The sequence below is a fragment of the Stegastes partitus genome, unplaced genomic scaffold (assembly GCF_000690725.1).
Source record: "Stegastes partitus isolate 25-593 unplaced genomic scaffold, Stegastes_partitus-1.0.2 Scaffold1384, whole genome shotgun sequence".
NCBI lineage: Eukaryota > Metazoa > Chordata > Actinopteri > Pomacentridae > Stegastes > Stegastes partitus.
In genome coordinates, this window is record NW_007579115.1 from 147095 (window position 1) to 161125 (window position 14031).

The 14031-nt window shown below is 38.7% G+C and overlaps 1 protein-coding gene across 1 annotated transcript in view; it reads left to right on the forward strand.

Moving 5' to 3' along the window:
- The first annotated feature begins 2062 nt into the window (after positions 1–2062).
- Positions 2063–14031, forward strand: part of slc47a3 (solute carrier family 47 member 3) — a 14396-nt gene continuing 2427 nt past the window's right edge. The window contains exons 1-16 of the mRNA XM_008299163.1: positions 2063–2292; positions 4583–4684; positions 4764–4832; positions 4917–5065; positions 5157–5199; positions 7965–8009; positions 9061–9158; positions 9244–9341; positions 10832–10945; positions 11042–11109; positions 11203–11311; positions 11510–11585; positions 12768–12837; positions 12955–13087; positions 13227–13321; positions 13414–13456. Coding sequence (XP_008297385.1) covers positions 2161–2292; positions 4583–4684; positions 4764–4832; positions 4917–5065; positions 5157–5199; positions 7965–8009; positions 9061–9158; positions 9244–9341; positions 10832–10945; positions 11042–11109; positions 11203–11311; positions 11510–11585; positions 12768–12837; positions 12955–13087; positions 13227–13321; positions 13414–13456 — 1444 coding nt within the window. The 5' untranslated portion in view covers positions 2063–2160. The remainder of the gene's footprint in view (positions 2293–4582; positions 4685–4763; positions 4833–4916; positions 5066–5156; positions 5200–7964; positions 8010–9060; positions 9159–9243; positions 9342–10831; positions 10946–11041; positions 11110–11202; positions 11312–11509; positions 11586–12767; positions 12838–12954; positions 13088–13226; positions 13322–13413; positions 13457–14031) is intronic.

Genomic DNA, 14031 nt, shown 5'->3' on the forward strand with positions numbered 1-14031 from the left:
CTTTATCTGTCCTTGGTTAATATTGCACCCTCCTGATATGAGTTAAGAGGATTACTTATGGCATATAAGCACAGATACACTGGAGTCTACTTTCAATTACCACCTCAAACGCCTCCTAATTTGTGGCTAAGCTGTAGTATAATTGGATAACAGTAAAAAGGCAGCAACTTCCCATAAAACCTGATCTCAATAACCCTTATCTTCCACATTATGGGTATATTAGAAGCCTAATGTTCATAAAATAAAAGCCTGCCTTTCAAATGATGTCTAATTAAACTAGACTAACTACAGTGTACTTTGTACTCATGGATCAGACCGCAACCGTTTTCAAACTCATTTTCATCTCAGCTACACACCTGTAAAGCTGTGTTGCTGTATTTTGTACAGTTGTGATGCTATTGCGTTACCCGCATACGTCCACAGACAGGCAGACATTTAAAACACTTGCCCAGACTGTTCTTGTGGTAGGCCTATTTTCCGCTACAGTAGGTTTCTGAAGGACAGCATTTTATGAAACGTAAAGGAAATCCAGTACTTTTCATTGTTAAGAGAAAGGAGAACAAAAAGTCCTTTTACTTGATTTAAACTGAGCAGTTAGACTTTCATCATTGTGAAATTCTGAATTACTATCATAAATGGCTCTATGCATAATTACTGCTGCTCTGAGAGTCAATCTATTTTTGATTATGAAGCTTTAAGAGCAAAAATTAAAGCCATCATTCAAACAGACTTGCAGAGCATCTCTTTAGTAAGTTATCAGTGCTTAATAAGTAATTATTATTTCATTGTGGAGGTCTTCAGTGTGAGAATGAAAACCTTGATGCTTTGTGACACATCTTCATGAGGAACTTTAAGGGTGAGGTTAGTTTACAGTTCAACGGCTCCATCTGTTGGCAGAGTGCAGCAACAAACCAGAACCCTGTTGGAGCGGAAACTATTGCATAACTCACATTCTTTCACTGTGAGGTAGAGACTGATTGGATTTCTGAGCTCAAAATTCAAGAAAGAAAGAAAGAAAGTGTGTTTCCCCTGTAGTAAAAGTGTTCTAATGACCATTTTTCAATCCTTAATACACACAATTCCTTCTTTCATATAACATCAAATATCTGTAAAATAATTGTGTTTCATGCTGACTTAAATGCAGTAAAAAATAAATAAAAGAAAATAAAGAAAAAGTGTAATTTTGTGGTCCAAAAAAAACAAAAATGTGCCCTTTAAACATATAGATTTTAAATGTGAACACTTTTTACAGTTTTGTTGTTGTTGTTGTTTTTAAGGTTAAAATGTCAACAAATATGTTTTCTGTGATTTTACGAGATATCTGTCAATTAACAAAACAGGGGAAAAAAATCCTTTTTAGACATCAAATGTCAAACAACAACAAACAAAAATAATGAATTACCATTTATACAAATACAGATACTGACGTGTACATTATTTATAGTTCTGGCCTGTTTCTTCTACAGATGCATTTTTTTTCTCTGTGATTTTATATTTTTGGTAATTTACCAAAACAGGGAAAATCTGTAAAATAACAGCATTTTAAAACCATTTTTCAGTCTTTAATATATATGTATACTATGTCAATCACTACGTACAACAGTTTAGACAATTATGTAATATATGTAAATTTACATATATATGTACAAATAAATTAAAATAAAATAAACTAACCAATCATTTTTGCTAATTCAACCACCATTTAAAAAAAAAAAAAAAGGTATAATTTTATGTTCAATATTTCGTACCACAATAATTCCCTTTAATTTTTTGACAGTTGTTTCTTTTGAAAGTTACTTGATAATATTTCTTTTTTTTTCTGTCTAGGAACTTTTGAACAGGTGCCTCCTCACCTGTGAACTGAAGACGACTGTGGAACGAACGATCAAACCAATAAAAGAGAGAGAGAGAGAAAAGAGGCACGTCAGCTTCGATCTCATCGTTCTGAGTGGTCAGAGAACGCATACGAGGCGATTAAAAATTACAAACGTGACCCCGTTTCCATCAGCTGACAGGAAGTGACAGACATCCTGGATTCACGTGGGCCATATGAGAGCAGAAGTACCGCAGCTTTCATCATTTCACACTCTCACTGAGATCCAGGACTGACCAGAAGGGCTTCAACACTAACACAACAGCGCTGAACACACACCGATAGTCATGGATCATTACGCACAGAGCGCACCTCTCTCCTCGTGGAAAGAGTGTTTTATCATGAAGCGGATCCGCATGTTGATCCCTCTGGGCTTCAAGAGCGAAATCCTAGAGTTGATCAAACTGGCAGGACCGGTGGTGAGTATCCTGTAATCAAACACACTCTCACTTTTCATGCCCAAGGCGTCAAAAAAAAAAAAAAATAAATCCGTTTTCCGGGGATCCTGTGGCGTCACCAGCCTGGATATCTGACTCCTCTGTGTGGAGACCGCAGCCTGATCCTGTGACACACTCATGGTTTATCCTAGTTTCAGTTTCACTCGGTGTTAGTCAAGTTTAGACGCCCAGTATACTCAGTTAGGTTGAGAAAAAGACCACGTATCGGTTTTAAAACACACCCTGTCATTTGATTAAACTTCTCGTTCCCTGTAAAAGGAGCGCAGAGAGCAGCTGACGGAATCTGGCTGCGCTTCCACGGCGTCTATTTTTGACGTTGTGGGAATTTTACGGGTCTTTTCTAGTCTAACGAAGCTCTCACAGACTGTGGAGTGAGTATTGTTAAAATGAAACACCTGGCTAAGTAGGTCAGTGAAACTTTCCAGTGGGTAGCTTTTTAAGGAATACATAAAACACAACCAGTGTTTATGGACTGCTGAGGAGGAATTTGATGAAGAAGGGAAAAAAAAGCTCAGATGGGTGTGAGGTCATAAAAGTAGGAGTAAAATCACATACAGTCACACTGGAGGTTATGAAGCCAAGAATGACAGCATCATGACATGAAAATTGTGAAGCTTACAAATCAAACAAAGTTTATTTTGTAATTCTGTGTCACAGTGACCCAGAACCACTTCTGTACCTGTTTTGGAAAATGAAAAATATGTCAGTGCCCCATTGTGCCAAGTGCATAAATGCCTTTGAGGATCACAAAATACATGCTGTCTTGAGATAAACACATTTCCAATTTCGATCCAAAATAATTTCTATAAAATACATTGTTAGTTACCTTGTTACCAGCTGTTGGTCTGGTTTCTCAAAGACTAAAATAAACAAGGACAATAACCTGTAATAACCTGTTTCACTGTACACTACTCTGTATAATTCATCCTACACTCACCCAACCGGTTGAGGCAGATGGCCGTACTTCCCTGAGCCTGGTTCTGTCGGGTTTTTTCCCCATGCGGGTGTTTTCGGTTCCGTCCCACTGTTGCAGACTGCTGAAGCTTATAGGGAATCCAAATGTTTTGGATTGTTGGGTGTTTCTGCCTTTGTTAAGCGCTATGAGATGACTTGTTGTTGTAAATATGCGATATACAAATCAAATAAAATTGAATTGAATTGTTGGAACTAAGCTCAGAAGAGGAAGTTTAACTTCCCTATCTAGAAAGAACGAACAGTAAACGCTCCAGTTAGCTTTTTGTAGTTACTTTACATCCGAACATGTGTTTGTTAGTTTCCATAAATTTGAAATATATGAATATTTTAAATAAATTAATAGGTTGATGTATGTGGAGGTCATGGTCAAAATAGGCTTGGGAGGCTTGTTTTATTATTGTTAAAAACAGAAAGGCAAAAAATGTTTAGTGGTTCATATATTATTTCAGTTTTGTCATTTTATTTTCATTGTATGGTTCTTTGAAGACATTGAAATGTTGATATTAATTTGTTTTCTGTTTCATAGTCAAAGTACAAGCATTTTGCCAGTAGCATATATTAAAAACAAAAGAGAGAGAGATTTCTTAGGACATGTTGTATTTGAGATGGAGTCATCAATTCTGCTTCTTCTCCTTCTTCTTTTTTCTTCTGTACGTTGCAGTACGGTGGTTAATGTTTATAGAAATGTGTAACGTTGGGAGCTGAGGCACTGGAATGGTTCTGTAACATGTTCTCTAGTACAATTGTTCTGAAAGTGTCCCATTTACTCACGACACACAGTCAGTTCCTTAGACTCTATACAGTCCATATCTACCTCTATGGTCTGTAAGACTTTAGGCTCTGGTCTGTGTCAAATGTGATGCCAAAGAACAACACGGCTGTAAATGAGTAAGATCAAGTTAGTTAAATCTGTATGTGGTTGAAACCCGCCACCCAATAACTCCCCTCTTGACCACTAGATTTTCTCATTTCAAGTCTTTTCCCGGATGACTGTGGCCTCGCTGATCTTTAAGAAGCATCAAAATCATTGCACTGGTTGAGGAAATCAAAGTAGACATGTTACTGTAATAGCCTGTTCTGACAGTTTAAAATAAGCCTCTGATTCTTTATGACATTATACACGTACAAACTTTTTTTGTTTGTTTTGTTACTGTTTACTTGAGAGTCATATGGGAGGTTATCAGTAAGTTTGAATTAGTTTGTACAGACCAGACTGAAGTAGATCAAATAACCCCCCAAAGACCAACCAGTGAACTAATAAACTTTTTCTCATCAGATTCTTGCCAACTTCATGGGTTTCGCCGTGAGTTTTGTCAGCACTGTTTTCTGTGGCCACCTGGGGAAGACGGAGCTGGCAGGAGTGGCTCTGGCAATTGCTGTAAGTGCAGTGATGTTTCTAACGCTGTCAAGTGAAACCAATAGAACAGCAGAACTTAACTAACCTGTTGTATCCTCAGGTGATTAACGTCACTGGTATATCCATTGGCTTTGGTCTGGCGTCGGCCTGCGATACTCTGATTTCTCAGGTATGAAGCTGGGTTTATCAGGTACAGTTAAGAGTCTTGTGAGGACAGTGAGAATAAATAAAACATCGTTCTTTTTCTTTTTAGACCTATGGGGGCGGTAACCACATGAGAATTGGAGTCATTCTGCAGCGAGCGATCCTCATCCTGCTGCTGGCCTGTTTCCCCTGCTGGGCGATCCTCATCAACACAGAACCCATTCTGCTGGCTGTCCGACAAGAACCAGCTGTGGCCAGGTCAGCCGCCTCAAAAGCCCGCTCCACACCTCTGATTTCTTGCTTTTCGGAGGATAAGTCTTTTTAACTCTGATGGAAATTCTCTCTCTAGTTTGGCTCAGATGTATGTGAAGATCTTCATGCCAGCACTTCCTGTGAGTATGTCTAACTTTAGATACACTGCAAAGAAATTAATGTTAAGCGTATTTTTTTTCAAAGCAATCTACAGTTATATTACAGATTTGTCCAGTTTTGTTCGATTAGAGATAATAAAAAATATGAATTTAGACATTGACTGACAAAAACTGAATAATGATCTCATCCAAAATTCGGCATTTTAATAAACGGTAATTAATTCCGTTGGTAGGTTTTACTGTAAAATTGCACTAGTTTTTACAATTAGTCAATCAGCACATGGTTTCAAATCACAGATATTTGCCATTATTTGAAATAAAAATTCAGTGTCATGTCTTGCAAAGAGCAGACAAGTGCAGAACACTGACAAAGGGGAAAGGTTTAGGAGTTGTACAGCTAAGAACTGAGCCTTTAGGAGAGAGGGCTGCACTGAAGGTGGCTTTGGGGAACTGAAGATCATTGGAGACTAAAGGCTGAGCAGCCAGAAGATCAGATTAGTTAGTTGACTGATGTCTAAACAGCACACCGGGAAGAATTCACGCATAAACACAACACAATTAGTACGAGAAGAATCACACAGAGACTATAATTAACTCACAACGTTGGCCTGAAAACATCCAACAACCACAGCGGGCGATGGAACGGGTTGATTTACTGCAGGAGCTGATGAGGTACCGAGCAGGTGTTCCAGCTGTTGGTCACACAGGAAGAGAAGCCATGTGCAAAGACACAACACTCGCACACCAATATAGAGACAAAGGACGACAAAAAACACAAGGAGACAGACACTGAACACGAGGAGAACCGCGACAGGCCGGACAGATGAGGGGAGGCCACACGTGACGGCAAGTTCTATTTTAGACAGAAGGGAAATTAAGCCAGGAACAAACAAAACATGTTCAAACAAGGTGGAAGACGGTGGGGAGGGAGGGACTGGCTGACTGTCGCCACTTTATATGATGAAGTAAAGCCAGATGAGATGAGATGAATGTCCATGACTCGGCCTATGAGACTCCTGCAGGGAAAAGCTGACCCAGAGGGTTGTCGAGGAAAGTAAGAAACCCTTCCAGGCTGTGTCCAAAATCCCCCACTATACCCTACATAGTGCACTATATCAGGTGTTTGCCATTTTGTAGTGCTGTCTGAATGATAACTTACAACTGGTACACCCTCTATAGTACACTCAAAATATCCCACAATGCACCGTGAAAATAGTGTACAGCCGATGGTCACTAACCAAGCAATATTTTGCATTGCGCGAAAGGAAATGCGAACTAGATGAACAAGAGCGCTAAAACTAAAAATTAAAACTAAAATTTAGCCGTTTATGGTTTGTTACATTTTATTTTACTCCTGTCTTAGTGATGCAACAAACTGTGAATATGATGTGTTTGCACAAAACACAGCTAGCGAGCAGCGTAATAGCTTGAGTAGTGTCGGAGATGTGACTTTACCGAGGTGCTCCCTACATAGTGGTCCCTGTATCAGGAGTAGGGAGTGAGTGGATGATTTAGTCTTAGTCTTTAGGTAACTACTGATGGGGTGGGGCGGTGTACTTATTCAGTGGAAACCAGTGCACAAAGTTATGTGTTTAGACCTGGATGTGGTCCTCAGCGTGTAACTTTACAAACTTTCATTGCTCTTTAAGCATAAAGCTACAACAAGCTGACTCTGCCTGCCAGCCAAGCTAATGGGACAAAAACACATTATACTGCACAATACCATAGTACTTATCAAGTTAAACCCAAAACAGACACACAAAAATAATGTAGGAAAAACCCAGTAGCGCATAATTTAAATTTGAGCAATTAGTCTCTTCATTTGAAAACGCTACTATCTGACAAACCTTCTCTGTCACACAAACCAGGTCAAACTGCCACAGAGACTAAAACTTTGATCCAGGTCAAGCCCCCAGCTTGTCACGACCCGACTCGGAAGCCATGACAGAAGAGTGAGACGCTGGGTGAAGGCGACAAATAAGCAACTTATTTTAACACACACACAAAAAAAACAGAGATTAACACAGAAAGGTGCTCAGAGTTTGCTCCGAACAAGGTTGAAAGGCTCCTTCTTAGTCATTAAATAACCTTCAGAAAAACACTGAAGTTTAATGATTCTCTCTCCGTGGAGCGAGTGAAGAGGGATTATGTTTCATGTGTCTTCAGTCGCTCAAAACTTTATTTTTGGTCCCATGTCTGCTGTTGTCATGCTCAGCTTATCATTTTTCTACCCTTGTAACTGAGTCTCCCTTGAAAAAAGCAATTTTAATCCTAAGAGACTTCCTTGTTAAATAAACTTTAAAATAATAAAAAAATAAAACAAAGGGACAGGGTGAAGAGGAAAGTACAACGTCATAAAAATTCATTGGAATTAAGAGAGTATTAAGACTTGAGTGTGACGTGATTTGATGATTACGTGTGCCCTTCTCTGGCTGTAGATTCCTGTACTCCAGTCTCTTTTTGCAAAACCACATCTAGTTCAATTTAACTTAGTAAATAAAGGCTATATTTACAGTTTTTACCTTGTAGCATGAAGCCAAAACACATTTGAAGGAATATACTTGCATAGTTCTTCCTCTCACAGCTTACAGACGTGCAGGCGAAATGATAATCCAACTTTCCAAAATCTGAAAATGTGCATGTGTGTGGTGTGTATTTTTTAATACTCAGAACAGGCCATATGTCCACGATAAGATGGCAGCCACTGTCCTCGATCCTGTCCGAAATGTTTCCGAGCATTTGAAAGATTGATCTGCTGTATTCTCTCTTGGTTGTTTCTCTCACAGGCTACATTCATGTATACGGTAGAAGCAAGATATCTGCAAAACCAGGTAAGTCACAAAGAAACAAAACAAATGCAGTTTGATGATATAAATGGGAGGACATGCAGCCTGTGATTTGTTTCCTTGTATCCACAGAGCTATCGAATGTTCAGTCGTCCTCAAATGTATTCATACCCTCCCATTGAAGAAGAAAAAAAAAACAGTTGTCACTGAAATGAGTTGAATATTCGGAGATCAAAATTGATATCACGATTCCAGCACAGCGAACAAATAGTCGGCTATTTGGGTCCAGTCCTAGTATGAAAATCCACATTTTAAATACCCCGGGTCATATTTGCGGTTGGCCATCTTGCATCCCAACATCAACACAAACTTAAAATGAACGTCAAACAAGCTATGGTTACCATGCCTGTCAAAATAAAAGTTTTTTCAAAATAAAAAATAAGTCCAATCTGAGACGCACATTATATATTATTTAATTTTGACCAGCTGTCCGCGACCCACTTTTGGGTCGCGACCCACCAGTTGAGAACCCCTGCTCTAATTTGTCTGCAACAATTTTCTTTGTTTTTTTACATTATTCTTTTCAACCACAATTCAAAAAGCAATGTCTTATTTCACTAAATTATAACTTAGCAAATTTTTTATTTATTATTACTCTTTTCAATTTCTAGTTATTTAAGTCACTGTTGTAAATTTTGCCTTTTCTTTAATGGAAGGGTCTGAATACATTTAAGGACGAGCCTTCAGGCTTCTTGGCTGCTGTGTTTTGTGATTATTAACGTGTGGATTTAGATGGCGAGGAGGTCTGGATTTAAAATAAATGAAACCAAAAACCTCAATTTTGACTATTTAACCAAGTACTTAAGTCATTTCTGCTCCTGAAGCACTCACCACACTGCACAATAGTACTTTATTCCATTCACAATAATCACAGTCTTCAGCAGGTACAGAAGCATTTATGATCTGTTAAATTATACGTCTACTTTCCTGTGATGGGGAAGAAAAACACACACACACACACACACACACACAGATCTCTCATCTGTGAGTTCCCACTTTACCAGCGCTTAATAAAATATGATCATGTTTCTTCCAGGGTATCATATGGCCGCAGGTAATCACAGGCTTTGTGGTCAACCTTCTCAACGCTCTCATCAACTACATCGTTCTCTACGTGGTAAACATGGGAGTAGCGTGAGTGTTTTTTATAGGCTGCTTCGTCTTCTTCAGCCTCACCATCGCTGCTGGTGTCACATAACCAACATCACTCTCTTTACAGAGGTTCTGCTCTGGCTAACACCCTTTCCCAGTTCGCCATGACTGGAATTCTGTATGCTTATATCATACTGAAAGGTCTCCATAAGGCCACCTGGGGAGGTGAGTACAACATCTGCACTGGATGATGATGATCTTTTACATAACCAGAGGCTCCAATGATTTACATGTAGTGTAATGAGTTACTGATCAAGCTGTAGCTCTCCTGAAGAGATTGCATAATTGTTTATAGTATTAAATGTAATTAGCTGTTGATCATCAGTTGACCACTAGCTAGCTGTTGGAGGAACTTGGAGCCCATCTTAGGAGAAAGGCTGTCATTGATAATATCGTGGCTCAGGTATGAAACACAAGATGGAGGAGTCAAATGCAGGCCAGTGGGTGTGATAAAGTGATTTAATGAAAGATAAAGGTTAAAAAAGCTTATCAGGCAATACAGTCCAAAGGGCACAGCTGGTAGGCAGGTCAGAGCAAGTAGAAACAACAAAACAAGAACCGGTTCCAGGCAGAACAGCAGGACTCATTCATTTAATACTTTATACAAACTGAAGATCTGGGGTTGTGGTTGGGTTGAAGGGTAATTTCATATAAAATAAACAAAAGCTGAAGAAAGTTTCCACCTGACCCCCTAAGAATCCACTGATTTTTATTTTTTATGTACAACTGCCACATGACTTCTCTTAAGAACTGAATTTTACATCCACTCAAAGTGTCACAATCTAAATCTACAGTCTCATTTTTGTTCAGCACAATTTGTTATGTAACAAACTGAGCATCAATATCAGGAGATATGTCGTAGTTTTAATACCGAAACTCCCCCGTTTTAATGTCTGTGACTTAAAGTAATAGAAACAAGCATCTGTACCCTGGATGTGTTCTCTGCTTTCTGAAAATTCGCCAGAGAAAACTTTAAAAAGCACATTTTGGGTCAACTTTTAAGAGCCAATTGACCGTGTGTGATAAGTGGTTTGTCCACACAAGATACACCAAACAAAAGGTCTTGTTTTTACCACATTCTGATATTAAGCTCATCCTGTAGCCATGATTCTATCTGTGTAAAAATAATTTTCCAATATGTTTTGACACTCCATTCGCAAGTCACAAAACATGCTGACCAACAACTATATTGTGGCTTTACATTACAACCCGTAGAGTGGATGTAAATCTGATTTGGTGTTTTTCATCCCTTAAAATGTCACGTGGCTATCACTTGTACTTATAAGGGCTCAAAAATGCTGGAAAAAATTCTGCTGATGACAAAGTGTGTGATTTTTACCATCCCCTACATACTTTGAGGGTCTTTAACTCAGATAATATTCATAGTATAAAGGCAACATTTTGCATTGTTTCATTAAATAAAATCATCTGATTCAGAGGCGATCAGGTGGGAGGCACTGGTTTTTCATGGAGTGACCCATAAGTAGCCTTCAGGAATTTAATGATTCATTGTGTGATTTTGTGACTGCACATTAGTTTGACTGCATTTTTTAAAATTCCTAATCTTGTGTAATTTGTTCTTACACACACCTAAATGTAGAGCTCATAGTATATGCTAGTATATGTTTACATCTGCCTTGCCTTGCTTTACACAGGCTGGTCTAAAGAGTGCCTCCAGGACTGGGGCTCGTACGTCCGCTTGGCGATCCCCAGCATGGTCATGCTGTGTGTCGAGTGGTGGACGTACGAGATTGGAGGTTTTCTGGCAGGTGACGTCACTTTTGAAGAATTTCATGAAGGAGCTTTTTGAGAATTTGTATGAACTAAAGTTAGTGTGAAATCTAACAGCTGTTTATCCCCAACAGGTCTCATAAGCGAGGTGGAACTCGGAGCTCAATCGGTCGTTTTTGAACTGTCAAATGTCGCGTACATGGTGAGCGCTACCAAAACACTGAATGGAATTCTCATTGTATGACCTGAGTCTGTGTACATGTCAAGCATGCTAATATAGTGTTTCTGCTGGTAGTTTCCTTTAGGTTTCAGCATAGCAGGCAGCGTACGAGTTGGAAACGCGCTGGGAGCTGGAGACACCGAGCAGGCCAAGCTGTCTGCCAAACTCGCAATATTCTGTGCAAGTCAGTAAGCATTTAAATGCTGTATCTATGCTAGTATCTTCTAGAAATTTCACACATTTGATTGACAGATTATACCTGAATTATAGATTATGTTATTCCCATTTCGCTGACCTCCCCTTTAATATCTCTGAGGCTCCCTGAAGCAGTGAACAGCAGGAAACAAGTGTGTGATTTTATCTCTGCTGCTCTTCACCACAGTGTCAGTGTCAGTTTGTATGGCGATCATCATTGGGAGCCTGAAGAACTATATCGGTTATGTCTTTTCATACGACGAGTGAGTATCCATTCAGCTTGTGTAGTTTTTTTTTTTTTTTTAACCTAACTCTGCAGGGTGTGTTACAGTTACACTTACAGTCAAGTGTAGGAGAGATAACCGGTCTCTTAAATGAACTTTCACCATTTCACGCTCTACTGTCTGCACAGAAATCTATGAGCTACACTTACGTAATCGTTTACACATTAACTTGAGGTTAAGGTGTGTCACGTTTACACTAGGATGACTAAGAGTAACAGCAATTTCAACTGCTCTCAAATGTAGCGCACAAGAGGGTCATTCCAGATCATATTAGCAAATTTTTTAGAACAATTTCAATTTGCCTGAAATATTTGGGTATTTAGATGGATTATTTATAAAGGTGTTGTTGTAAAATTTTAGCTTTCCGAGATAATTAAATTTAAAAAAAAAAAAAAAAAAACAGTAATAACTGCCTGTTGAGCCCCTTTTAGCAATTTTATTTTCGCATATTGACATTTGAGGTTATGTTTGAACAACAACATCTCAGAATATTAAATATAATAGCCTGGAAGTATCACTGTTTTTTTCCCATTACGCCGTTTATTCATAATATGTAACATGAGACAAGTGGATCAGATTGTCTCTGATTATGGGTGAGTTAAATTTGAAAAAAAAAAAATTGAATACACATTGGCAAAAATGCAACTTTTCATGAAAGTTTAATTATATATATGTATATTTGTGAACAAGTATTCCACATTGAGTCTTTGTTTTGTATTATTGTGGCCTGCAACTACATATGACTGAGAGAATATCACTGGTTGACTTTTTTTGTTAATGTGTGCCCAAAGATTGGACTTTTCATGACGGCTCAACTTTTCATATTTTAATTCATCCGTAATCAGAGACTATTTGATCTGCTTGTCCAATATTCTAGATTCTAAACCAACAACATAGTGAGAAAAACTGTGAAAATTTGAGTTTTTTTTTCTTCAATTGTTTGAGATTTTATCATTCAAACATAGCCTCACATTTTCAGATTCTTGAAAGTGCTTGATATATCAATCTAAAATTTCACAGATATAGATGTGATAAAAAAAATAAAAAAATAAAAAAAAAACCCTGTTTTAAGCAAATCAGAGATGGTTGAACAGTTATAATAATAATTTTTCACATCTTTCCTAGTGTCAAATTATACATTTTGAGTCTCTCTTCTTTCAGAGAAATCAGGCAAAGAGTTGCTGAAGTGTTATCCCTTTATGCTCCGTTTATGCTTTTGGATGCGACATCTGTAAGTATCGCTGCCAAACAAGATCTCGTGACTTTTTTTCATATACAATTGCAGTTACAAAACCTTTTTTGGTCCTTTTTTTTGGCAAGTCTAACCACATTGTCTTTGCGTGAGCAGGCTGCCTTGGGTGGCGTTATACGAGGAGCAGGTAAACAGAGAGTCGGGGCAGTTGTCAACATTCTGGGATACTACGGTGTTGGTTTTCCTGTCGGAGTGCCACTGATGTTTGCAGCCAAAATGGGAATCAAGGGTAAGATTTATGGCAGAGATGTTTTTAACCTTCAGCTGTTTGTACCACATTTCTCCCTAACTGGTGCTTTTGTCCCTGTTTTTAGTTCACATCAACATCTGCTTCCTCTTAAAACAAAATGTAATTTTATTTTCCTCAGGTCTGTGGATCGGCATGATTACCTGCGTGGCACTGCAAAACTCACTCCTGGTTGTCTATCTGATCAGACTGAACTGGAAGAAAGTTACAGTCGAGGTTAGCATTCAGAGGCTAGAGATCTTTTCTCTCTAAATGGCTCAAGGCTGATTCTTTATTAACTGAAGTTCACACTTTGTTTTTTCTTTCAGGCTCAGATCAGAGCGGGAGTGCATGAGAGCACCACAGATATAAGTAAGTTTACTGCTCGAGAAGAAACACATTTATACTGTTTAGTGCGAGAAATGAGAAAATCCACCTGCATCTGTTCAAAAAACAGAAATAATGATGAAAGTCTGAATACAAGAATGAAAGTCAGAATATTGAATGACACTTAAAAATTTGATTGGGCGAAATATTGTGGAGTGGAGAGCACAAATCTAGAATCCATAGAGCCCCAATAGCCACATTAATGGGAAATATACCAGCCTGGAATAAGGCAGATTGATTCCCAGCATACAAACAAATGTAATGATTGGATTTTATTTGAGGGCTGCAAGGTGGTGAGGTGGTTAGCACTGTTGCCTCGCAGCAAGAAGGTCGCCGGTTCGCGTCCCGGTGAGGACACCTGGGATCTTTCTGTGTGGAGTTTGCATGTTCTCTTCATGCAGCGTTCTCCGGCTTCCTCCTACACAGTCCATGTTGACCATGTTAATTGGTGATTCTAAATTTTCCGTAGGTGTGAATGTGAGTGTGCTTGGTTGTCTGTCTCTAAGTGTAGCCCTGTGATAGACTGGTGACCTGTCCAGGGTGTCCCCTGCCTTCACCCT